This window comes from Sarcophilus harrisii, chromosome 6, assembly GCF_902635505.1.
Source record: "Sarcophilus harrisii chromosome 6, mSarHar1.11, whole genome shotgun sequence".
Classification (NCBI taxonomy): domain Eukaryota; kingdom Metazoa; phylum Chordata; class Mammalia; order Dasyuromorphia; family Dasyuridae; genus Sarcophilus; species Sarcophilus harrisii.
The window spans coordinates 176,556,785-176,582,724 of record NC_045431.1 but is presented as its reverse complement, the minus strand read 5'-3'; the positions used below and the strand labels follow the sequence as shown (position 1 = coordinate 176,582,724).

At 36.4% G+C, this 25,940-nt stretch overlaps 1 protein-coding gene across 2 annotated transcripts in view; it reads left to right on the top strand.

Annotated features, from left to right (window-relative positions):
- Positions 1-25,940, top strand: part of TNKS (tankyrase) — a 211,921-nt gene that overhangs the window by 108,735 nt on the left and 77,246 nt on the right. For both annotated transcript variants that reach the window (XM_023505653.2, XM_031943163.1), the window contains exons 4-5: positions 3,563-3,599; positions 4,397-4,472. In XM_023505653.2, coding sequence (XP_023361421.2) covers positions 3,563-3,599; positions 4,397-4,472 — 113 coding nt within the window. The remainder of the gene's footprint in view (positions 1-3,562; positions 3,600-4,396; positions 4,473-25,940) is intronic.

The window sequence follows — 25,940 nt, the reverse complement described above, 5'->3', positions numbered from 1 at the left end:
TTTTCCTAGGGGGCAGGAGTGGGGGAAGAAAGTACTCTCCCCTCTCCCCACTGAGTATGTTCCTGCCTTTTTTTTTTTTTTTTTTTTTTTTTTTTTCTGATCAAGCCTCGTTTTATTAGTGCAACAGTACAGTATATATAGCAATAGGAAAGGAAGCAGGGTGGGGGTCCTAGACAAAGGATTGGTTTCCCGCCCAAGGATGAGCTGATCAGGTGTCTTTAGTCACTTAGGAAGCTCCAGGATGTGATTAGGAAGTACACACATCTCTCTGCACATGTTCACACAGAATGGAAACTCCTTGAGGACAGACTGTATGATTTATAAGAAATACTTGTTTGATTGCAGAAGAAATAAATATAGTTTCTTTCACCTCTATTTTGTCATATGTAAGGAGCAATAAAAGTAGTTCTAAACTTTTTGGAGAGTTGATAGGAAATTACACTCTTTTGTGGGGAGGGGTGCTCATTTAAAAAAAAATTCCACTTAATTTTTTTAATCAAATAAAAAAAATGTTTTAACCTATTTATTCTCACCATTTCTGGATGTTATTATCTTGACTGTAATTGTAGAGTTTCCTCCCTGGCTGATCTATTGCAAATTTTTATCTGTGTATTATTACAGAATATAAATGCTCCATAGAGCATCATAGCCAGAATATTTTCAGCTCCTCACCAAACAGGAAAAAGCCTGGAGGTTGAATGATTAAAAATAAGTTGCTCAGATTTGTTGTCAGTGTTGTGAGAAGCTTTGAATTCATTATGTTCCTGGTTCTTGAAGGGTTATATGTGAAAAATAATTCTTGCTGTTTATAGATGGTGGTCCTTGGGCACCAGATAGTGGATGTTAGAATATATTGCAGATACTAATTAAAAACCAGAGCACAGAAGACAATGAACAAAGAGTCATTTTAACACCTATGTCTTTTGTGTACACACAGTTGTGGATTTCTGTGAAAATTTAGAGGGTTTTTGCTTTCTTATTTAAAAACAACAGTTGTATATGCTGTTATGTAAAGCATGTATGTACTGTACATACATAGTACTGTACAGTACATGGTATCTAGATTGACACATTAGAATGGATGTTTTAGATGGAGCTTCTAGATAAAATTGTATGAATTAGGAGATCCGGTATCTTAGATGATGCCAGGATTTACAGGGACACACTCTCGTTCCCTCCTATTCATTCTTTGGGACCCATTTCATATCTAATGATGTCATTACTAACTTAGCTTACAATACAAGTTATAGTAAGCTAAAAGGGATTTTTAAATCTCTTTTTTACTGCAAAACAAACACAAGCACTTAGGATGGAAGTGAATATCCTTTGTTGTGTTACTGTAGTCATAATTTTGCTGTGTTTTATATTAGCATTATTATATCCTTGCAATTAAGATGGGTTTCGCTGTATCCCTCTAGCATTTGTCAGCTGAAGCCTTCAATTCTTAAAACAGATTTAGGTTGTAGGTTTCAAGTAATTACATTTCACATCAGGCCTTATTGCTTCTTTAAATTTGTGTCTGTTTTTCAAGAAGGATCTTTTAATTCATGTACTTTATAACATTGGGCAAATGAGTTCAAATACTAACATCAAATACTAACAACATGTGGTACTTTTTAAGCAGTCCATCTTCCTTTTGGGGATGTTAGGTAGCTCATCTATAGAATGATGATATTGGGCTGGATCAAATATTCTTAATTCTCAATCTTTTTTTGTCTTGGATTCTTTTTTGTAGTTTGGTGAAACATAATGGAACCCTTCTCAGACTGAGTTTTAAATGCATAAGATAAAACATTATTATTCAGTTATATTGAAACAAAAAATATTTTCCCATTCTAGTTCAAGGACTAACTGAAATCCACCTGTAGATCTACATCAAGACTACATGAACTAGTTGATTTGAGTTTTTGTGATCATGCATTTGTGTCCTTATAACAAAGCTGTTCTGCTTTCTGAACTTAGCTAGTAGGTACTAGTGGCCAGATTTGAAACTTGTACCATGTTGTTGAAGTGATCTGTCAACTCTCCTTAATCCATTTTTGAACCTGGATCTGTCTGGGCATACTACATCAAATTGTAAGTTTGGACACCCATTTATTTAAATGATTTTTATACTACTCTTTAAAAAATATAAAAGCCTATAGTTAGGGTTCCTTAATGTTAAATTAATCTTGGTCTGGTGGCAACACAGAGCCAGGTGCAGATGTATGGCTAGTGATTGATGGGATTTGGCCACACAGGTGAGACTCTCTTGCTGTAGTCCCAGAGTAAAACATGGAATAAGTCTGTAGGTAAATGGTTACATATTTTAAACAAACTTCTGTTTGATGCCATTGTTTTTTAGAATAAAACATCCTTTGCTTCTGCTGACTTTTTCTTTTGTAAAGTGAATTTTAAAAATGCTTCCATATATTTACAGTCTTTGGGGAAATCATTTTTGTTTTAATTATGTAACAAACTGAGGCAATGTATTAATGCTGAGTCACAGGCTAGTCTTTCTCATTTTTCAAATGATACATTTTTTAAAATCCTTTGTCCTTCACTTGACATTACAAAAGAAACCTGGTATTTTGATTCCCTAAACAATTTGGCTATTGAGTTGCTAAAATTATGGCGAATTCAAAAATCCAGTCTTTTATATGTAATAATTAAAAAAAAAAATAAACTAGACCAGAATCTCTCAACTGGAAGGCTTTGGTTCCTGGCCAGGTGATAGAATACTCTGCTTTCATTTGGATTAAGTTTGTTAAAGGATTGCCCACGCCCACCCCCAGATTGTGCTAAATCCTCTATTAGAACTCTGGAAGGAAAGGACATTTGGTGCCATATCCCAAGCATTTCCCTGTGTTTGCTGATGTAGGGGAGAGCTGCCTTATAAAAGGGTCATCCCATTCTGTGCATGTTTCCCTGGATTTTTCTCCTATAGACCCATCCTCTCTCTATGAAGGCAAGACTTCTTTGCTTCTTCTATTTGCAATTTATTTAGGGACTGTGAAGCCCCAGCATGGATAGTTACAAAGTAATAACAGCCACCTTAAAAACAAACTTTCTTTGTCCTTCTAAATAAATCAGGAGTGTATTTTGGAGGGGGATAAGGAAGGGAGTGTTTCAAAGATGGTTATATTTTGTCCCTTTAAAGAGCTGCACTGTGTTTGGCTTTTGCTTCAGAATTGATTATGCTCCACGAGTCTAGTGTGACAGCCTGAATAAGGGAGGGGGGAGGGGGGGAAGGGACATTGTCTTCCGCTGGCCTGCTGTTAGTAGAGGGGAATGTGTTTCTGGATCCAAGATTGCACATTCATTGGTTGTCTGAAGCAAGCCATTTCATCGGAGGATTGGACAAGAAGCTGCGTCAATTTGCTGCCGGTCTCCAAGGCACTGGTGATGCTGCCTGCTTCACAAGCTGGCTCACGTCACGGCTCCATCACCCAGCGGGGTGTGGGCTCTTTTTTTTTTTTTTTCTCCCGTTCTTCCTCTGTTTAATTCTGTATTTGCTGCCTGCTGCATTTCTTCATCTGTCTTCTGCCAAATGCTAACAGCATGATATTTTGCAATCATCTAGGTGAATACAAGAAGGACGAACTCCTAGAAGCTGCTAGGTAAGTGATTTCATTCAATTTAAGTAAGTACAATGCATTTGAAAGGAAGAAGGGGGTGGGGGAACTGTATATATGTTATGTTATCACTGTCTTGCTTTGACCATATGAGATAATGTGGTTAGATTGGCCAGTACAGCTCTGAAGATTTTGTCTTTGTTATAAATGGGTAAGGATGGTTAATGAAATTATCTTTCAATATGGTGTTGGTTATAAGCATTATTAATTAGATTGGCTTAGATAGTGCCAGGAAGTCTCATACCTCTAAGACACCTAGGTTTTTAGAACTAAATAGTATATTAAGAACGTGTTTTTGTCAATTCCTATGTCTTCAAGCTTTATTTTCAGGATGTTTTTCTTTGAGATTTTTTCCAAAGAAAGCCTGAGTAGCAAGTATATGGCAAATATTCAGTCAGAAAAAATCTTTCTTTCTCTCTTTTGTTTTTTAGAGCTTTTAAATTTTAACCACTAGCTTTTTCCTTTTCATAGCATTTTATTTATTTTTCCAGCTCTAATGCTATTGGTCACATGATAGCAGTATGAAGTTCATTTTGATCATCAAGAAAATGGCTTTGTGTAGGTCTGTGGCGGAGGTGCCCAGAGCCCAAGGCTCTATTAGGACATCCTGGAATAGGAAGAATGGGAGGGATTATTTGGAAAAATACTGATGACATTGGAAAATACAAGTAATTCCGATTCATGTGAAAAAAATAACAGCAAATAGAGATTTTAGTGTAAGAAATATCAGTATGTGGCCATATGAAACTATTTTTTATGGATTGATTGATTTTCTTTTTTAGGAGTGGTAATGAAGAGAAACTGATGGCTTTACTGACACCTCTAAATGTGAATTGCCATGCAAGTGATGGGCGGAAGGTAAGTTAGTAAAAATAGAGTATTTTGTTTGTTAAAAAGGAAAATGGCAATGCACATCCAAATGCACATGCATCTTTTTTACCACAGCGTTCAATGCTATAAATATTATTGGCAATTGTGACAGATTTTTGGAGCTGCCAAACTAGATTTCAAGGAAATCTTTGAAATGTCAAGCATTGACAATGGTTACTTATCTAAAAGATTTGATTTGTCAATAATGAAATTCATACTTACATAGTGCTCTTTTCCACATGTGCTAATGGAAATTAGAAAATAAAAACTTGTTTACTTATTATTAAGTTTTAGTCATCTTCCACTTAATTTTTTAGCAGAAGTAGGGTTTCTTTTAACATGTTAATATTTTGACTTTTCAAGTTGAGGGGAAATAATTATAAGATTTTTTTTTTTGAGATACACAGTTTTCCTGCTTTTTTCTTTGACTAAGATTGAGTATTGATGTGTTGAACTTTAATTTTAAAAAGATTAGGCGGGGGGAGGCAGTTAAGTTTACTTGTTTTAAAGGGACTTGTTATAATTTTAAGGCACTATACATAATGTATAATTAATTGTTGCCTAGTCTATTACCTTCGTGTACTTTTGTGATGTTTTATGCCATCATAGTGGTTGGGAACTACAACTGCAAAGTTTTTCTAAGGATTTACAGAGTAGACATTAAGAGCATGGTGCCTTGGACTATCGGGATTTCAAAAATAACTGATATTCATGTGTCAAAGTTTAAAAGAAAGATTTTTCATTGTTAACTTTCATTTATTTTAAAAGAAACATCTTCCTGTTAAGGTAAATTATCAATGTGCCTTTCCTGAGAAATTGCCTAATTTGTGGATAAAATTGTAATAGTGCCTTCTTTTTTAGATTTATCTTTTAGGTAAATGACATCCAGTTAAAATGATAAACTATTATTTAAAGAAGGGAATCCTCTTATTTTTAAAAATGCTTTGCCTTGATGTTGGCATTTTATAGGTTAGACTTATTAGTCTTTCTTGATCACTTTTCAATTAATTCTTATGAAAGCATGTTTTTGGGAGAGTCTCAACTTAAGGAAGTTAATGAGAGTATAGAAGCAATGTCCTCAGACACTGTTCAGGATCTTTACTTAGTAATGGCTACAATATAGAATAGGATAGAAATTTCACTGTTCTTTATGAGCCACTCCCACTAGAAGCTGTGAATAGGGGAAAAGGTGGTCTCAGCATCTCAGAAAACAGTTCATCCTATTTCTGGGAGTTTGAACTGAGGCAGAAGATTTAGAACTAGAAGGGCACATGAAATCATTTGGTTCAACTCCCTAAGGTCCAGAAAAGTTTGCCAGAACCTCGTGGGCAGTTAAGTGCCAGAATCAGTTGAATGAACACAGCTAAACTGATGCCAAGTTGAACATTTTTTCCTCCTGCCCTATTGACACATTTTTATTTCCATCTTAAGAAGCTTCTTGCTCTCCGGTGAATCCTTGGAGGCAGGTTGGCATCTAGATCCTCTCAGACAGCTCATGAACTTTATCAATGGCACACACACACACCTAAGGCTAGGCTTGATCCATTTCAGAGAACATGTGGTTAAAATAGACAGGGAGCCCTTGGTTGGAAGTCAATGTCCTGAGTTTGAATGCTGCCTCTAGCGTAGATTAGGTTTGTGACTCTCAACAAGTCTCCTCACTTCTTTGAGCCTCAGTTTCTGCTCCATAGACTACAAATAATAACAAAGCCTAGAGCACTTAGTTTATAGAATTGTTTTGAGGTGTGAATGAGAGACTGGGTAAAGAGCTTTACAAACTCTCAGGGGTCCTGGGAATGGGAATGGTGGTAGTGGTGGGTGATTGAATATTTCTTAAGTGTCAGCTTTAGGAGAGCATAGTACTATTCTTTGGAGCCTGGGAGAAATGAAAAGTAATTCAGTAAAATATGATCTTTTCCCACATGGAATATGAAGTATATATAGGAGACAGCTAAGTAGATCAAGGCAGCTGTCATACACAATATAATATCAAAGTGGGCTCAGTCTGGAGGACAAAGATTGAGGAGGCTCTTTACAAATGACTTTGATGTTAAAGGGGAAAAATATTTAGGTAAAGCTTTTGTTTTCAAAGAAAGTCTTCTTTCACCCCACCAAAAAATTAACTTGAGAAGTAGAAAACCAAATTCCAGGAGAGGTTTGAGTGACAGATGCTTTCAAGCTTCCTTTGCCCACAAAGCTTTCTCAAGCCAGCTTTGTAGGGCTCCTACCATATTGGCTTATTCTTCCTGTCCTTACCGCCATAATGCCCTTTCTCTGTCCTCCTCCTTTCCTCCCTCCCTTGTTTTCCCTCTCTCCCTCCCTCCCTTCCTCCTTCCTTCTTCCCCCCTCTCTGTCTGTCCCTCTCCCCCCCCCCTCTTGCGCACACACACACACTCACTCACTCTCTCTCTCTTTCACACACACACACACACAGTCTCTCTCTCTCTCTCTCACTCACTCACACTCACATCACACTCACACTTATTTTCCTATCTCAGGCTTCTCAAATCTCCTTTACCAGACCACACTGGTCGGCACTAGTTCAGCCTACCTTGTATCATAGTTACTTGGCTCCCCCTAGGAGATTGGAAACTATTTAGAGATAGGGTTACATTTTACTTCGCATTGTATCTTCCATATCTGAAGCACTCAGATTTTATCAATTGAATAACTTTCCTTTCTAAGAAACAAGAATTGTTAATATGAAAGAAAAGCACTTTAAATTTTTTTTTCTAATTTAGAGCATTTAGGGAAGAATATAATTAAGAATATTTTATATTCAGTTATTTTTGGCATTTATACCACAGTGAAAAAGGGTATTAAGTTTAGTCTGATTTTATAGCATACCTCAAATATTAATATAAAACTAAAGAGTGCATAATATGTTTATCCATACTAGCATAATTCTCGAGAAGTATACTAAGCTTATCATTTCTCTAAAATTTAAAATGAATAGGAAACAAGTTAAATCCAAATATTAACTGAGTTTTATTTATATTCATGTGATATGGTAAATCATTCAGAAACATCACTCAATATCTAAAGGCCAAATTCCATTTTACAGTTTTAATTGAATAATGTTGACGTTTAGAAGCTGGTTTGGTTTATATATTACAATCAAGTCTGTATCATGAAATTACTACAAAAGCTTGTTGCCAAATTGAGTATCATCCTCCTAGATCTGACTAAAAAGTAATTTTTTCCCCCGACCCTACATTTAGATTATATAAAGTTAGGAATACAGATTGTGCATTGAAATTAAAAGATGTTTTGCTTAAGGTTTTTTTTTTTTTTCCATTTTTTAGGATGTGGCATGGAATCCACATGAATGTATGTGTTGATTTTCTAATTTATTGGTGTAAATGTTGTGTTGAGGCCATGCCCACATTTCTTGGCTCCTTCGCTTGACAGCACTGTCACTCTCTCTAGGTTGCTGTTGGGCTCAGAGCTTGATAAATGACAAAGATCTGCATAAATTTCAATTTCTCAGTGGTATAGACCCAAAATGCACCTTCTACATTAAATAGTAGGCAAGAAAATTAGTGGCATTGTGTGGGCTTTTTTGTTTTTCAAATCCCTTTTTATGTAATAAAATGGGATTATATAGTGACAGTACAAGTTTTAAATAGTCTCTAATTCTGTCTTTTCAACTTGGTGATTATCTAATTAGATAATGCTAACTATTCTACTCTTTATGCCCCATAGACATTGTTTATCTTACCTTTAATGTTATAAAGACAATGACTAAGAACTATTCTTTTCACTTTATGCCATTTATAATGTTTTTCTTAGTAGTCATTCTTCATGAAAAGCACTATATGTACAAAGCAGAGTCAGATCCTGTTTTCTTCATTTAAGGCACTTCAGTCCAAATGAAAGTATTATTTTTTATAAATATTCTGTATTTTTTAAAAAATGGGTACCTCTCTTGAAAAGCTGGGCGTCACAAACCACAATTACCTTGTGCCTTCCAATGTTTTCTCCCCACTGACTTTATGGTCATTTAAACCTGGAAGTGGCCTTCATTCTGTTTTTTCAGTCTTTCCATCATTGGCTCTAGAATTTTGCTCTTCTGTTTGCTGAACTCTGAATTCATATGCTACCTAATGTTAGGGCCTTAAGTTCTTCCGTTTGAGGGTTCTATTTTTCTAACAGGAGTGGACACAGCTTTTAAGCAAATGAAAAGAAATAATTTGATGACAGCTTCTTTATGTGGACCCTTATGTATATCCTTCTCTTTCCTCTCTCCTGATGTACTGTCCCTTGGAGTGGGGGGCCCAAATTCATCTTTGTTTCATTTTAATCTATTTCAGTTAGTTAATAAACATTTATTTAATTGTTAAGCACTATACTAAGTGCTGAGCATACAAAGAAAGGCTTAAGAAAACCCTGCCTTCGCAAAGCTCGGTCTTTTTTTTTTTATTATTATTATTTATTATAGCTTTTTATTTGCAAAACATATGCATGGGTAATTTTTCAGCATTGTCCCTTGCAAAAAATCTTCTGTTCCAAATTTTCCCCTCTTCCCTCCCCCCTTAGCTGGCAGGTAGTCCAATACATGTTAAATATGTTAAAATATATGTTAAGTCCAATATATGTATACATATTTATACAGTTATCTTGCTGCACAAGAAGAATTGGATCTAGAAAGAAAAAATAAATCTGAAAGGGAAAACAAAAATGCAAGCAAACAGTAACAAAAAAAGTGAAAATGGTATGTTGTGGTCCACACTCATTTCCCCACAATCCTTTCTCTGGATGTAGATAACTCTCTTCATTACTGAACAATTAGAACTGGTTTGAATCATCTCATTGTTGAAGAGAGCTACGTCCATCAGAATTGATCATCTCCTGATTCTACTCATTTCACTGAGCATCAGTTCATATAAGTCTCTCCAGGCCTCACTGAAATCATCCTGCTGGTCATTTCTTACAGAACAATAATATTCCATAGCATTCATATACCACAATTTATTCAGCCATTCTTTAAGTGATGGGCATCCACTCAGTATCCAGTTTCTAGCCACTACAAAAAGGGCTGCCACAAACATTTTTGCATATATGTGTCCTTTTCCCTCCTTTAAGATCTCTTTGGAATATAAGCCCAGTAATTACACTGCTGGGTCAAAGGGTATGTACAAGATAACTTTTTGAAAGCTCTCTGTCTAATCAGAAAAGACAACACGTACAAAAAGATGAAAAGTGATAGGAGAGGGGAGAGAAGGGGAGTGCTGGAGGAGTGGAAAGGGAAGTTACCTGGCATGAAGTTCTACAGCCAAGTGGCAAAGTGATCTAAAGAAGTAAATGTATTTTGTCTTATAAAATGATGAGTTTCTGGAGATCGTAAGATCCAGGAAAGCAACTATGTGAAAAGTGATAAAATACATTCCCATACCTCTTAAACACAGAGTTTGTGAAGAACCTCCATCCAGAAGGATGTAGGGGCCTAAGAGCAGGGAGTGCCAAAGAGCTGTGAGTTTCACACTTGTTTTTATATTATAGAATGATGAGTTTCTGGATATCAGAAAGTTCAAGAAAGCAATTGAGGAGAAATAGTACAGCAAAGAAATACCCAAGGTTCATAGTCATGGAGAAAAGATAGAAGAGACATAAGAAGCTTCATATTTGTGTCTCCTCCATTGTTCATCACTTATATTTGTGCTCTCACCATTTAGCATAGTGTCTGGCACAAAGCAAAAGCTAAATAGATCCTTCTTGCCTTGCCTTCATTGCTGTCACTATATCTCCAGAGCCTTGCATCTATGAAGTACTTAATAAATTTTGTTCATGTGGGAATTTCACATTTCTAGTTCTTAAAACTTCATTAAATTTAGAACTTCCAGATCTTTATGACTGTCATAGCTTTACAGATGATCTAAATTTGAAAGAGTATTTTGAAATCAGGAGTTCTTATCTGAGGATCAATGAAATTATCTATTATTAGTTTCCTTTTTAATCATCTGCATTTTATTTTATTAATTAAAAGACATGATTCTAAGAAGGGGTCTGGGGTCCACAGGCTCACCACCAGGTCCACAACACAGAAAAGAATTCTTGTTTCAAATCATCTGGCTATTCAGCTATTTTTGAGATGAGGAAACTAAGGCCCAGAAAGTCAAATTAACTTTCTAATGTCATATAGAACTTAATTGCAGAGCTGGACCTCAGTTCCATATGCTGGCTCCAGTTTCAAAGCCACTTCCCCATCGATCTGAAAAGCTCTGACTTAGACTAAAAAGCAACAGGAAACTAAAAATTGTGGCCTCAGGCCACAATTCATCAGCCAGAGGACTGATGAACCCCATTGTACATTTAAGTGCCAACTATTGCTGGACCCCATGCCCCATAGTAGTACTTTGTCAGTATCAGTATCTGTTAACAAGTGGTTTATGTTTATTTTATATTAGCTGGTAGCTATGTCATTTCTGTTTGAATATCTTCTAAGACCCTATATTAGGTACTCTAGGTAGAATGAGTCAGGATTTTTTTTCAAAGAGTTTGAAGCTAAATCACTATTGATCAGAGAAATGCAAATTAAGACAACTCTGAGATGCCACTTTACACCTGTCAGATTGGCTAAATTGACAGGACAAGATAATGACCAGTGTTGAAGGGGATATGGGAAAACTGGGACACTGATACATTGTTGGTGGAACTGTGAACAGATGTTTGTGGCAGCCCTTTCTGTAGTGGCTAGAAACTGGAAATTGAGTGGATGCCCATCAGTTGGAGAATGGCTGAATAAGCTATAGTATATGCTATGAAATATTATTATCCTATAAGAAAAGACCAGCAGGATGACTTCAGAAAGACCTGGAGAGACTTACATGAACTGATGTTGAGTGAAATGAGTAGGACAAGGAGATCATTATATACTTCAACAACAATACCGTGTGATGATCAATTCTGATGGACGTGGTCCTCTTCAACATTGAAATGATTCAAACCAGTTCCACTTGTTTAGTGATGAAGAGAGCCATCTACACCCAGAGAGAGAACTGTAGGAACTAAGTGTGGAACACAACATAGCATTTTTACTCTCTCTTGTTATTTGCTTGCATTTTGTTTTCTTCCTTAGTTCTTCTTTTTCTTCCTTCTTAATCTGATTTTTCTTGTGCAACAAGATAACTGTATAAATATGTATACATATATTGGATCTAACATGTATTTCAACATATTTAACATGTATGGGACTACTTGCCAGCTAGGGGAAGGGGTGGGGGGAAAGAGGGGAAAATTTAGAACAGAAGGGTTGTGAAAGAGTCAATGTTGGAAAAATTACCCATGCATATGCTTTGTAAATAAAAAAAACCCACAAATAAAGTTATATCCAAACAACCAAAAAAACAAAACAAAACCAAACCCAAAGACTTTAGAGCTGACTGAGGGAATTAAGACATAAGTAATGTAGTAAATGAAATAAGTAGCCATGATTGCCTTTGGAGTAAGTTTTGCTCTTTATCCAGGAATGTTCCCTTCTCTCTCTTCTCCGACCTCCAAGTCTCATTAGTGAGTGAGTTAAGGCCTCTAGTTTCTTATGAAGATTCACTGTGTGGTGGTTAGGAAGAAACTGGCAAAGAGCTTATTTTAGAGGCTTAAACTTTAACATTTGTAATTTTTCACACTCCTATCTGCATAGAGTTTTGTTTTGTTTTTTTAAACAAGAAAAAAACCACTCATCGTTCTTAAGGGTTGAGAAATAGTGATTACTATGTGGAACCTGGCAGAACATTTGTGGTCATCAAATCAGTCACCAGGTACGGAACATCCCTACTAGTCATGGAGAGCTGTTAATTTTGACTCAGTTCAACTGCTTATGTACTTCTCTACCCTTTTCATACACTCCTTTATTCAACAAATTATATTCTTACTGAGAGGCAAATAGGTGCTGTTGACTGTCATTGCTGGTTATGTATTAGGCTCTTTGTAAAGACCTAAATAAAGAACTTAATTCCCTACCTTCAAAGAGTTCAAAATACCAGAAACTGCTTCTTAGGTGAGCCTGTACTATGCATTTCTTTTTCATGTCTTTTTATGAATTCTCCTTCAAGAACCCACCCTAAGCCCTCGAGGTCCCTTGTTATGATGTGCTTATTATTTCAGGGCTATTGATCCAGCACTTGGTTTCTCTCTCCCACTCCCCTCTGTCTCTGAGTCTATCTCTCTCTAGTTTCTCTGGCTTTCTCTTCTTCATCCGTCTCTAGGCATTCATATTATCTATGACTACAGTTCTGCTACCTGCTGGATCATGAAGTTACTGTGCATTTATAATGATTCCTTTGCATATGATAACAGTGTTAAAATGAAGGTGTTTACACTGACATTTTACAACATCTAACTGGATTTCAAAATATTTCTGCTTGGGAAATTATTATTTATATGTAATACTCTAAGAAAACCTAACCACCCACCCATCTCTAAAGAGAGATACTGAAATATAAGGATTTATATTTAGATTCATTTGAAAAAGTTATTTTTAAGTGTAAATCTCCTATAGCCTTGGGAATAGTTGTGCTCCTTAGACCACCTTTCCTGCCTCCCTTGCAGCCACAGTTGCAAGATACAGAAAAGAATTTCCTCACCACCATTCCAAAGTCCTTGCTATTATGAAATGGTTCAGTGTGAGAAACTGATTTATTTTTATGAATGGAAATGAAATAAAAGGAAAATGATGTATTACCACCTGCTTTTCAGATATACCTAAGGACCATAGGACCTTTTCATCCACTGTGACATTAAAACCTCTAATATATGTTGTCTTCCTTGAGAATAGGGTTCTCTCTGCTTTTCTGTTTGTATCAAGTGCTTAGTAAATGTTTCTATATATATGTATATGTATATGTATATGTATGGGACTTTTCCCTCTTTCTTTAATTTCTTTGAGGTGTCAAGGATTATAAAAAAGTTTAATGACTTCTCAACTATGGTTGCTTTATAGAAGGATTGAATCAATTCAAAGCTCCAATAATGCTCTAATATACCTGTCTTCCCACAGTCCTTTCAACAACTCCTCTTCTCTCTCTTTCTCTCTCCTTCCTTTTTTATTCTCCCTTGTCTTTGCCTATCTGATAGATGTGAGATAGAATTTGAGACTTTGTGAGATTAGTTTTAATTTGCATTTCTCTAGAGATGATTTCAGTTTTTTTTTTGCTATGGTTGTTGATAGCTAGAATTTCTTCCTTTGAGGACTGCCTATTAATAATAACCTTTGACCATTTATTTATTGAAGAATATGTCTTATGATATATTTCTGTTATTTTCTCATAGATTTCAGATTTTTTTCGGAGAAGCTTTCTGCAAAGACTTTATTCTACTTGACTGTTTGCCCTCTAATTTTAACTGCTTTGATTTTGTTTGTATAAATCCTTCTTAATTTATGTAAGCAAAATTGTTCATTTTATTTTTTGTAATCCTCTGTTCTTTGTCAAATTGGAACTCTTTTCTCCTATTCATAGTTGCAAAAGGTATTTTCATCTTTGTTTTTCTATTTTGTTAATGATATATAACTTTTGAGATTTAAGCCATGAATCTATTTAGACCTCTGCCAGATCTCTTTCTCATTTTCTTAGCGATTTTTGTCAAATTGAGAATCCTTAATATAGGACTGGAGTTTTTGGGTTTATTGGGTACTGTGCTACTCTATTGATTTGTTTCTGCATGTATATGCCTAATCTGTTTATGTATGTAGCATTTAAAATAGTGCTTGGAATAGCACTGAAGCATTTTAAAGCAACTAACATAGTAATTTAACATGAAGGAAAATAATTAAATGGGATCTAAACCTGAAACATGACAACTTGCTTATGGCTTCTGTGGTTTTTTTTTTTTGTTTTGTTTTTTTAACTTTTACCTTATCTGCTGTTTGTTTATATATATTATCATATTTGGAGAAACTATTTTGTTCTGAAAATATAAAGACAGACTTTTTAAAAAGGGAAAGAGCTTTTAAAATCTTCAATTATGAAGGACAAAAGGAAATAAAGAATATCTTCTCTCCATTCTCCCTCCCTTCATTATGGATTATTGATAGAGAAGTGTAGGAGACCTTCCAGGCTTTCTAGGCCAGCCTTCTTATTTTACACATAGGAAAACCAAGAGCCATAGTGGGGATGTGTGGCTAGTTTTGTTCACACAGGTAGAAAATAGAATGGGGATTTGAACTCAAGACCTATATATTCCAAATTCAACAGTCTTCCCATTCTACCACAGAAAAATTTTGAAGTGAATAATTGGAATAAAGCGAAAGACTTGTCCTTAGTGTACATGTGTGGGTTACATTCAATGAAGAGGAAATACTGGGTTAGAAACAAACAATAGCTATGATTGTTTCTTAGATTCCCCTTCCCATCTCCTCACCCCCAATTACTAGCAATTTGCTTTTTTAGATCTAGGTACAAGAAAAAGCTGTTTGTACAAAGAGATACCCACAGTGCTGCTGGGCTGCTACAAAACAGAAGTTTCTCTGTTCTTTTCCATGAGACATTATTAAGTGGACTGTCCCATGGACCAGAAAATGACTTTGCTAATTCTAATATCATTTGCTATGCTTATCACATTTACAGATGATCCCAAATGGAGAAGAACTGCTATGATACTGGACGAGTCAGTATCCCAAGGAATCTTCTTAGACTAAAGCATAGTGCTGCTTTTTCTAAGATAAAAAAAATTTTTTTTAAGGATCCATAATGGTGAAATGGGGGAAACCTGAGTGGAGAATTGCTCTGAAAATGATCTGGAGTTTTTTAGGGACCTATAAATTCAGTATGAGTCAGCTATGTGATGTAGCATTCTCCAAAGCTATTATCATCTTGAGCTACATTAGGAAAGATAATTGGTTTTAGTAATAATACCAATTTATTCTGCTTTTAATCACTGAAGTCCCTTCAAATTCTCAGATTCTGGGATTGTTACTGGTTTGCCTTTTACCTTTAATGAAGGTGTCACTATCCTTGAAATATCCTGCTTGTGTTGACATACCTCTTTGTACCATTGGCCATCTTTCTCTTTTCCTATATAATGTTTGGTTAAATCACACAACAATTCTGACTGTTTCACAACCTCATCTCGTCCCTTATTGCTGTTAGGCAATCCTATTATACTTCCCTTATCAAATCACTATCCCACTCTCTACTTTGGCTTTTCAGAACCTTTTCATCCCTCCTTAATTCTCCCCCACTCTCTTAGCTGAGAGTCTTGCTTCATTTTTACAGAAAAAAAAAAAAATGAGGCCATTTAGCATGACCTTTGTCATTTCCCCTCTTCTTCTTCCTTCACTCAGATTCCTTCTTCTGCACTCTCCTTCATTTCTGTTTTACATGATAAAATGTACGTACTCCTTACTAAGGCTTTCCTCTACCTATAAAAGCGATCCCATTCAATCCTGTCTCTTTCAATAAATTACTCTCCATTTATCTCCATTCTTACTTTTAGTTCCTTCCATTTTCTTCATAACCCCTTATAATCTGGTTTATGACCTTATCATTCTACTGAAACTGCCCTCTCCAAAGTTAACAGTTATCTCTTAGTTGCCAGATTTAGTAGCCTTTTCTTAATGTTCATTCTACTCAGCCTCTCTGCAACCTTTGACACTGTTAATCACTCTCTTCTCCTTCATACTCTTTTCTGTCTAAGTTTTCAGGACACCACTTTTTCCTAGTTCTCCTGCCTATCTGATCACTCCTTTGTCTCCTTTTGCTATACCCTTATCTAGATCACACCCTCTAATCATAAATGACCCCTCAGAGTTCAGTTTACTTGCTGATTTTAAAAGCTACTGTGGATTTAATGACTGTCTTTCTACTAATGATTCTCAAATCTTTCTCTTTGGCTCTTAACTCTCAGCTGACCTCCAGTCTCACATCTCAAACTGGATGTCCAGTAGACATCTTAAACTAACTATATCTGAATCATCTTTCCCCCTAAACTCCTTACTTTCCTGTCTTCCTTATCATTTTTGAGGGCATTACCATGTTTCTAGTCCCTTAATCTTGCAACGTAGGGAAACATCCTGGATTCTTTACTCTATCTCTGTTCAAATTGTTGCCAAGATCTACTGATTTTACCTTTGCATGCCCCCTTTTCTCCTCTGGCACTGCCCCCAGCTGATACAGGCCCTCACCTCACACTTAGACTTTTGTACTGATTGGTGGGTGAATCTGCACCTCACTCCATCTTTCCTCCATTCAGCCACTAAAGTGATTTTCCTAAAGCTCGGGACTATTCCTGTCATCCCTCTACTCAATACATTTCTGTGGCTCCATTTCACTTCCACGTGCAAAAGCAAAATATCCAATTCCTTCCTAACTTTTCAGTCTTCTTAGACCTTATTCCCTGATATAATCTCTTGCCTCCAGGTAGTTCTTCTGGATATTCCCCATTACCTGGAATGCTCTCCCTCCTTTGCTTGACTCCTGATCTCTCTGACTTTCTTTTAAGTCCCAACTAAAATCCCATTTTATGTAGGAAACTTTCCCTAGTCTTATTTCCACTGTTTCCCCTTTTAATTACTTTCTATTTATCCTCTATATAACTCATTTTGTTGTACATATGTGTATGTTGTTTCCCCCATCAAATTGTAAGTGTCTTGATGATAGAGACTATTTTTGGCTTCATTGTATCCCTAGTACTTACACAGTGCCTGGCATATAGCAGATACTTAACATATATATATATATATATATAATGAGAGAGAGAGAGAATCAAAATACCCATTAATTATTATTCCAGCTGTTCTATATGCAGTACTTAATGAATACATTTCTAAGTTGTTTTTCAGAAAGGATGAATCAGTTCCTATTATTCTCACCAAATTCACTCTTCCTAACTTTTGTATTTCTATTTGTACAAATAATAAAATGTTACGAAATCTCAGACATCCTCAATCGTTCCCTCACCCTTACTACTCATATTTATTTGCTGAACCTTGACAGTTTGGCCTTCTCTTTAGACACATGGTCACCACCATAGGTGTTTGCAAAACTATTGAATCAGTTCTTCATTGTCTCTCAGAATCTTCATGTCACTGCTTTTCTCAAAGGTCCCAGTGCCTCCTGTTCTGGCTATTTCCAGATTGCGGCAACCCACTTGATGTTGGAATAAGAGAAGATATTCATTGATCGTTGCCACATTCCCCTTTCTCACCTGGGAATATCTTTAATACAGAGATAAATATCTTTTGGTTTCTCTTCCTCTTTACTGTTTTATTTACTTTTAAACCCAAAAGGCTTTGTCTTTCAGGCTGCCTACATGGATTCCCCATTAATGGCAAGTTTATTTGTAGTTGCCTTTTTTTAGACACTCCTATATATTGATGTAATTTCAGTGTGGGTAATCATACTGAGCCCAGAACATGACAAAGACTCTTCAAAAACCGTACAGTTCATGGGAAGTTTGTCAGTCAAAAACTTTTATGGCGCATCTGCTATGTGCTAGGTGCTATATTCTAAGCATTGGGGATACAAAGAAAGACAAAAGCCAGTCTCTGCTTCACAAGGGTTCACCATCTCATGGGAGAGAAGGCATGCAAATAGCTGTGTATTACAAGTTATATATGCACAAGATAAATTGGAAGTATATAAAGGGATAGCACTATAATTACAAAGATTAGGAAAGACTTCCTATACAAGGTGGGATTATTTTCCCAGCAAACATTTATTGAGTGCTTATCATATGCTATCACTGGATCAAAGAGTACCTGGCAGGAAAAGTATGGTATAAAAAGACTGAAAAGGCAGAGTGAGAAGAACAGGTTAGAAAGGGCTTTTGTTACCAAACAGAGGATTTTGTTTGATCCTGGAGATATTGGGGAACCACTAGAATTTATTGAGCAAGAGGATAACATGTTCTGATCTACACTTTACAAAAATTATTTTGATAGGTCATTTGGAAGATGTCTTGGATTCAGGAGAGACTTAAGGCAGGCATACTACTAGTAGCTATTGCAGTAGTCCAGATGTGAGGTGAACATGGTTGGGGGAGATATGTGGAGGGAACTTGTATCAGTGGAGAGAAGGAGACATCTTCAAGAGATCTTATAAAAGCAAAGCCACAAGGCCTTGGTGATAATTTGGATATGGTGAGAAAGAGTGCTGATTTCAGGCAGACTCACATTGCAAGTCTAATGGACTGAGAGAATGGTGGTGCCCTCAGTAGTAAGAGAAAATGTTGAGCCAGGGGTTTGGTTAAGTTGTCATTTAACTACCTATACTTCCAAAAAAAGAAATGCAGGTTGCCTAATTTCTGATAGTTAATTGAATTTATATACTTAGATGTCTTCATATATTACATATATTCACATATGTATCTTTTTTTTAAATAGCTTTTTATTTTCAAAATATGTGCAAAGATAATTTTCAATATTCACCCTTTAACAAAACTTTGTATTCCAAATTTTTTCTCCCTCTCTCCCCCTATCCCTCCTACTAGGAAGCAAGTGATTCAATATATGTTAAACATTTGCAGTTCTTGTATACATATTTCCACAATTATCATGCTATACAAGAAAAATCAGATTAAAAAGGGGGGAAAATGAGAAAGAAAAAAAGCAAATAAACAAAAACAATGGTGAAAATACTATATTGTGATCTACATTCAGTCCCCACAGTGCTCTCTCTGTGTGCAGATGGCTCTCTCCATCACAAGATCATTGGAATTGGCCTGAATTACTTTACTGTTGAAAATAGCCACATCCATCAGAATTGATCATCACATAATCTTGCTGTTGCTGTATACAATGTTTTCTTGGTTCTCGCTTCATTTAGCATCAGTTCATGTAAGTCACTCCAGAACTTTCATTATATGCATATATCATAACTATTCAGTCATTCCCCATCTGATGGGTAACCATTCGGTTTCCAGTTCCTTGCCACTACAAAAAAGAGCTGCTTTAAACATTTTTGCACACGTGGGTCCTTTCCCTTTTTTTATGATCTCTTTGGGATACAAGCCCAGTGGAGACATTGCTGGTTCCAAGGTTATGCACAGTTTGATAGCCCTCTGGACATAGTTCCAAATTGCTTTCCAGAATGGTCAGATCAATTCACACTTTCACCAACAATGTATTCGTGTCCCAGTTTCCCATATCTTCTCCAACATTTTGCTTTCATTTTAGCCAGTCTGATAAGTGTAAGGTAGTATCCCATAGTTGTTTTAATTTTCATTTCTCCGATAGTGATTTAGAGTATTGTTTCATATGACTATAGATAGCTTTCATTTCTTCATCTGAAAATTTCCTGTTCATTTCCTTTGACCATTTATCAATTGGGGAATGATTTGTATAAATTTGATTCAGTTCTCCATCATTATGAAGTTCTTATACATTAATGCCTAAAAATCTTGGTAGTCAAAATCCTAATTAGAAAAGAGAATCTACCTAAAGTTCAGATTATAAATCACTGATTTTTCTCCTAAAATTTGAAACGTTGAATTTTCTTCAGTTGCAGAAATGTAATCTCTCTTAGAAGCACTTAGCAGTTTCTCATTTTAAAGTGTTGCTATAGCTGTACAGCCTTCTTCCTTTTCATATCAATCCTCTGAGAATTGAATAGAAGTCCATATCCCTATCTCCATTTCCATGATTTTTGGTGTTGGCTTTAAGTGAATTGCTGGAGGTTGAAGAATCACTCAGGAGCTTCTGAATTGATCATTTTAGTTTAGTCAGAAGCTCAGTAGGCATTTGAAACATTATTCTCCCATAGATTTCCTCTGTAGACTTCCCCTTTTCTTTACTTTTCCTCTCCCGTTATTTGCCCTTGCATTCCCAGTCATTCCCAATAAAAAGATTCCCTTTGTAATTTGTTTGGATAAAAGTACCAACATCATGCTTCCTATGCAGGACTTGAATAAATCGCATGTCTCATCAAATGTCATGAATTTCTTCCTGCTCAAAGACTGAGGATTCCTTTTCTGCATCACACCATGTCTACCTTAACCTTAAGAGTCTTCCACCTCTAGTCATCTGTCTTTCTGGAACTGACAATACCAATAGATGAATTTCCAAGTTGTTCACTACAATAAACATTTATTAAGACATTACTCTATGCAAGGTTCTTTGCTGCTTTGTGTAAAAAGGAAAAAAGTGACCCAGTCCCTATGCTTAAGTTACAAGATCATTGTAGGGAATTAAACATATGAATTTTTGTGATACAATATTAGGAAGTGGATATGCAATTAGTAAAAGGCCCACACAGTGCTCTGGATTTGATAAGTCATTTCAGCTGTGAAAATTGGGGGAGGGGGGGAGGAGGAGGGAGGGAGAGGAAGCTTTGTAGAGCAGCTAGCACCTGAGCCAAGATTTGAAGGAAAATAAACTTTTTACTAGGTGAGGATGAATATTAAGAACATTTCAGGAAGAGGGCATGAGGGCACAAATGCACACTCATAAGAAAGACTTCACAATATTATCAAGTAACAATTAGGAGTACTTACTCCATTTTGACTGAAATATCAAGCATGGGAAGAAAAGTCACAAATGAGTGAGTTAAGACTGAAAATGTATGTGACTATTGGAATACATTGTTTTCCTGGTTAAGTAATGTTTTCATTTTAGCCAATAGGCAGTTAGTTAAACCTTTATATGATGAGTCCTTTTGGCATTTATGGCAAGGAAGGATTGGAGAAGAAAATAAAAAAAATTAAAAACTGATAAATATAAAAGCTGGAGTTATTGGAACTAGGGGGAATAGCAATGATAGAGAAAAGGATAGGGATAATTTTATTTCTTAAAGAACTTCCAGACTGTATCAGCTAGATATTTTGGAAGTGGAATTGATAATACTTGGTTTCTGATTGGAGTAGCAGTGATTAGCAGCAAGTGGAATCCATTGGAAGAGTTAGATTGCAAACCAGGAAGCTTATTTACCAAGGACCTAGGCTAATGACTAGGAAAAGTAGATAGAATACCTTTTTTTGCATTTAGTTTATTGCATGTTAAATATAGGACCTTAAGTAATTTTTTTTTTTATATTCTCATAAATAGCTCCCAGTTAGATATCCCCGAGAGACTTCATTAAGGAATCCATTTGTTAGCAGGGGCTCTTGCCAAGTTTTATTTATTTCCATAAACTCTTAAAACCAGTATTGATTCTCTTTTTTATTCATCCAGACTCAGCTATAAGCATCTTAAATTGACAAACAAGACTACTGTAATGTTCATTAACAAATTGGAATATTCCTTTGTGCTTTTAAAAAAAAATCATGGCTCAGTCCTAAAAGGAATTATTTTCTGTATATGAGTTTTCCTTGTGAACTTGAGTTCGTGATTAAAATATTGTTGTAGCTACAAAAGAAAAACATTAGTGGTTTTAAAAAGCTTAACTGTAGGTTGTCACAAGAATAGAGTAGATTAGAAGTAGGAAGACTTGGAACAGTGATGGTGAAATTCATAATTCTTGTGACTTGAAAATTTTATTGGCAAAATTGAATGGAGATGTTTTATTGTCAATATAAATATATATATATATGGTGGGTGGGTGGGTGAGGGAGAGGGAGAGAGAGTGAGAGTGTTCATTTTCACCCTAGCAAAAATAATTTACTTAGAATATATTGAATGTGACTTTCTGATATTAAAAGTCTTCTCTAACCTTCTCTGTCCTCCTTCCAATCTTTTTGCATATCGTTTTCCCTCTACACACTGTCATTCAGGGACCCTGACTTCCTTGTGGCTGCTGTCACAAGACCCTCCATCTTCTGCCTTCTTGTTCTCTCTGACTTCCTGGTTGCATTTGTCTTCCTTATCACACTCTGGATTCCTTTTAATTAAATCCCAGCTAAAAACCCTTTCCTCATTACCTCTCAGCTCTGGTGCCTTCCTTCCACTGATTATATCTAGTTTGTCCCTGTTTTTGTACATAGTTGTTTGCTTGCTTGCTTGCTTTATTTATTTATTTGTTTATTTGTTTATTTTTTGCTTCCCTGTTAGACTGTGAACTCCTTGAGAGCAAGCAGGATGCCTTGTACCTCTTTGTAACCCAGCACTTAGCACAGTAGTACATGGTTATTCACTGATTCTTTGTTTGGCAGCATAGTGAAGAGAATATTAAGTGAATGTTGCACAACAGAATTATGCACTGGGGATAAAGACAAACAAATAGTTCTTGTTTCTAAGGAGTTTTCAGTCTATCAAGGAAGGCAACATCTCCATCAGAAGTACTTTCATATTCACTAACAGGCAGTGTGAGATAGGCAGTAGGGTTCCATTTAGAAAGTGGTGACTGAACTGGTCTTTGAAGATAAGTAGGTATAAGAGGAGGAAGGAGAGAATGCAAAGGCAGAGAAACAGATACATTGACATACATAAGAGGCTATATAGTATACTTGTTTGAATGGAAGTAATGTATAAGAGTGCTGGAAAAGTAGTGTAGATATGTTGGAAAGGACTTTTATGTGATAGAGGTAAAAGGGGGGCCGCTGGAATTCATTGATTTGGGGATACTATAGTCAGAACTGTGCTTTTTAGTTCAGCGATGGAGTGAAGGACAATTTGGAAGAGGGGAGACACTTGAGGCAGAGAGACTGGTTGGGAGTCTAGTCGCAATATTGGAGAGAAATAATTAGAATCTGACTTAGTCTTGTGAGCATGTGAGTAGAGGGAATGAAGTCAAGAAATGTGGTACCGGTAGCAGTGACAAGAATTGACAACTGATTGGATATATTGGATGAAGTTGAGTGAAGATAACCCTGAGGTTGCATGCATAGCATGGTGACCAGAAGAATCTATGGAGGGGAATGATAATGACTGAGTTTGAGTTTGGATACATTGAATTTGAGTTCAAACATGTAGTTTGAATTGTCCAATAAGTAGCTGGTAATGAGAAACTGTTGTTCTTGTGGAGCGACTCTCTCTTTCTCAGTAACCTCAGCAGCTCCAAAAGTTTAGTTTTCATTTCATTGCAGATCATATCTACATCAATATGGTCAACTATAGTGTTTCATCGGAGGCACCTACATGGTTCAATAGATAGTTCAGTGGACCTAGAGTCAGGAATGGAATTCAAATGTGGCCTCATTATATACTTACTAGTTATGTAACCCTAGAAAGTTACTTTACCCTGTTTGCCTGAATCAATTAGAGAAGAATGATATACTTACTGTACTTTTACAGATTGGAAACAATTACCACCTTCCAGTATTTTTTCTGCTACTTTGTTTTAAGCTAGCCTCAGTTTAAATCAGCTGAAGAAATTATCAGATGAGAAGTACACAACTTTGTCATTATTAGGTGAATCAGGTTTTTTTAGAAGGATTTTTTTTTTTTTTATTCCTAAAGCAATAGGCAGGTAAAGGTAAGTGCTATAGTGAATGGAACACACTGGGCTTGAAATCAAGAAGACTCATTCTCATGAGTTCAAATCTGGCCTCAGACGCTTATTAGCTGTGTGACCCCGAGCAAGTCACTTAACCCTGTTTGCCACAGTTTCCTCATCTGTAAAATGAGCTGGAGAAGGAACTGGCAAACTCCAATATCTTTGCCAAGAAAACCCCAAATGGGGTTGTGAAGAGTCAGAGACGACTGAAATGACTCAACAACTAACCTACTATTTGAGAACAAAGTTTGTTTTTCTTATCCCAGTTGTTGTAACCTGTTCATTCCTTGACTATGTTGACTGCTTATCTTGTGATGAATCATGAAGACCTGGAAGGGCCGTTAGACGTTACCTAGTCTAGTAATTTGCCAAAGGTTATGCAAGCAATAAAAAAACACAATCTTGATTCAACCAAAGATCTAAATTTAGGGGTTTTTTCCTGCTGAAAAGCTAAAATCCTATTATTTGCTTTGATCCTCTTATACATTGGATTCTTTTATTGGTTAATAGTTTCAAATAGAAACATAAATAGGTACTATTACAGACTAGATTTTGGAGCTATTTGATATTTGATATTGAGTTATTTGGATTCAATGTCCATAATAATAGAAAGCCTTGAGAGTATTTTCTTAAGAGTGTATAGTCATAATTTATCAAGGCACTGGGATAGGGAAACTCAGAAACCCAATACATGGACAGGATTTCTATTGACATTTCTATTTATAGAATATTTTGGCTTTCTTCAAAACTATAGATGTACTGTACTAAAATCTTAATTTATGAGCACACTTTCATTGTGTGAGGCATATGGTGAATAAAGCAAATGATCACTATATGTCAAATTGTTTTTATCACTGATGATACAAACTGAAAAGTCAGTCAGAACCCTAGAAGTTCCCATTTTAATGGGAAAGAGATAAAAGGAGGGACGGTTTCTACTCTATGTCATATAGGAAGTTCCCCTGGTCCTTGGGACACAACAGTAAAGAAAATGCGGTGCCTCATATTTCATGTCATTTCCACTTACATATTATTATTAGTTTTTGATGTTGAAACATGACAAGGCCACTGAGTTTGGTGCTATGAGCTTTCTTCATTGGGTCTTTGGAAGCTGTGACTGGAGCAGTTGTGGCCCTGCCTGAGCAATAGCCAGATGGCTACATCCACCTCCCTGTGAACTACTTCCTAGGATGAGGCCTGAGGGCACTAAGCTGCTTGAAGCCTGGCTGCCAGTTTACCAAGGATATGGTGGCTAAGGCTGTGGTTTGACTTGGCTGACCTGTGCTGACTCCTGCCTCCCTGTCAGGGTGTCTGTCTGGCTATTCAGCTAGTCTGGGTTGTGTGCCCTGGAAGTGATAGTTGGTGAGAATGACTGGTCTCTTCTCAACAGAAGCTCTCTTTCCAGATAATGGCTGTGAGGGGGTCTGTCAATGCTTCCACTCCCAGGGTTCCAGTGCCTGTCTGCCTGTTGATGGCAGTTGGTTAGCAGTTATTGCTGGTGGTAATGAGGAAGGTGGGCCCCTTTTCCATGATAATTTATGGCTATGGGGGGAGGGGGTTGAGTTGGAAGCAGGTCAGTAGACTTTAATTTGGCTCCTTAATATTTCAGGGAAACCAGTGTAACCCATGACCTGTCCATACCTTCTTCCTCACTCTTTATATATTACTGGCCCATCTCCTGTGCTACCACCATGCTTCCAGTTTACACAGGTTTGTAATCTTTGTGGTATCCTTGACTCTTCTTTTTCATTCATTCTACATAGCTAATCACTGAGAGAGTAGTTTTGGTTCAAACCCTGGTCCTTAAGAAAGAAATCTAACCAGTAAACCTCCAACATATCTTGGGCTTCAACTATCCAAAAAAACAGTTTTTAAGAGCTTCTATAGATAAGGCTATATGATAGCCTATGTGGAAGGAAGGAGTTTCCCAACTGACCAGTTTCAGTTGGGTCACCAGCAGAGCAGCTCTACTCTCAGATTGTGGGCTTATGGTTTCTCCTTTGTTCTTGAAGGGGACCATCCATGACGTCAGGAAGGCGACATCATGACACGCAAGTGAATTAGATTTAAGTGAGGAAAGATTGGGCACCTGCCTCTCTTTCCCTCTAGGGCCATCTGGGTCCAGTAGCCAGAAATGGATCAGGGTGACTGGCCT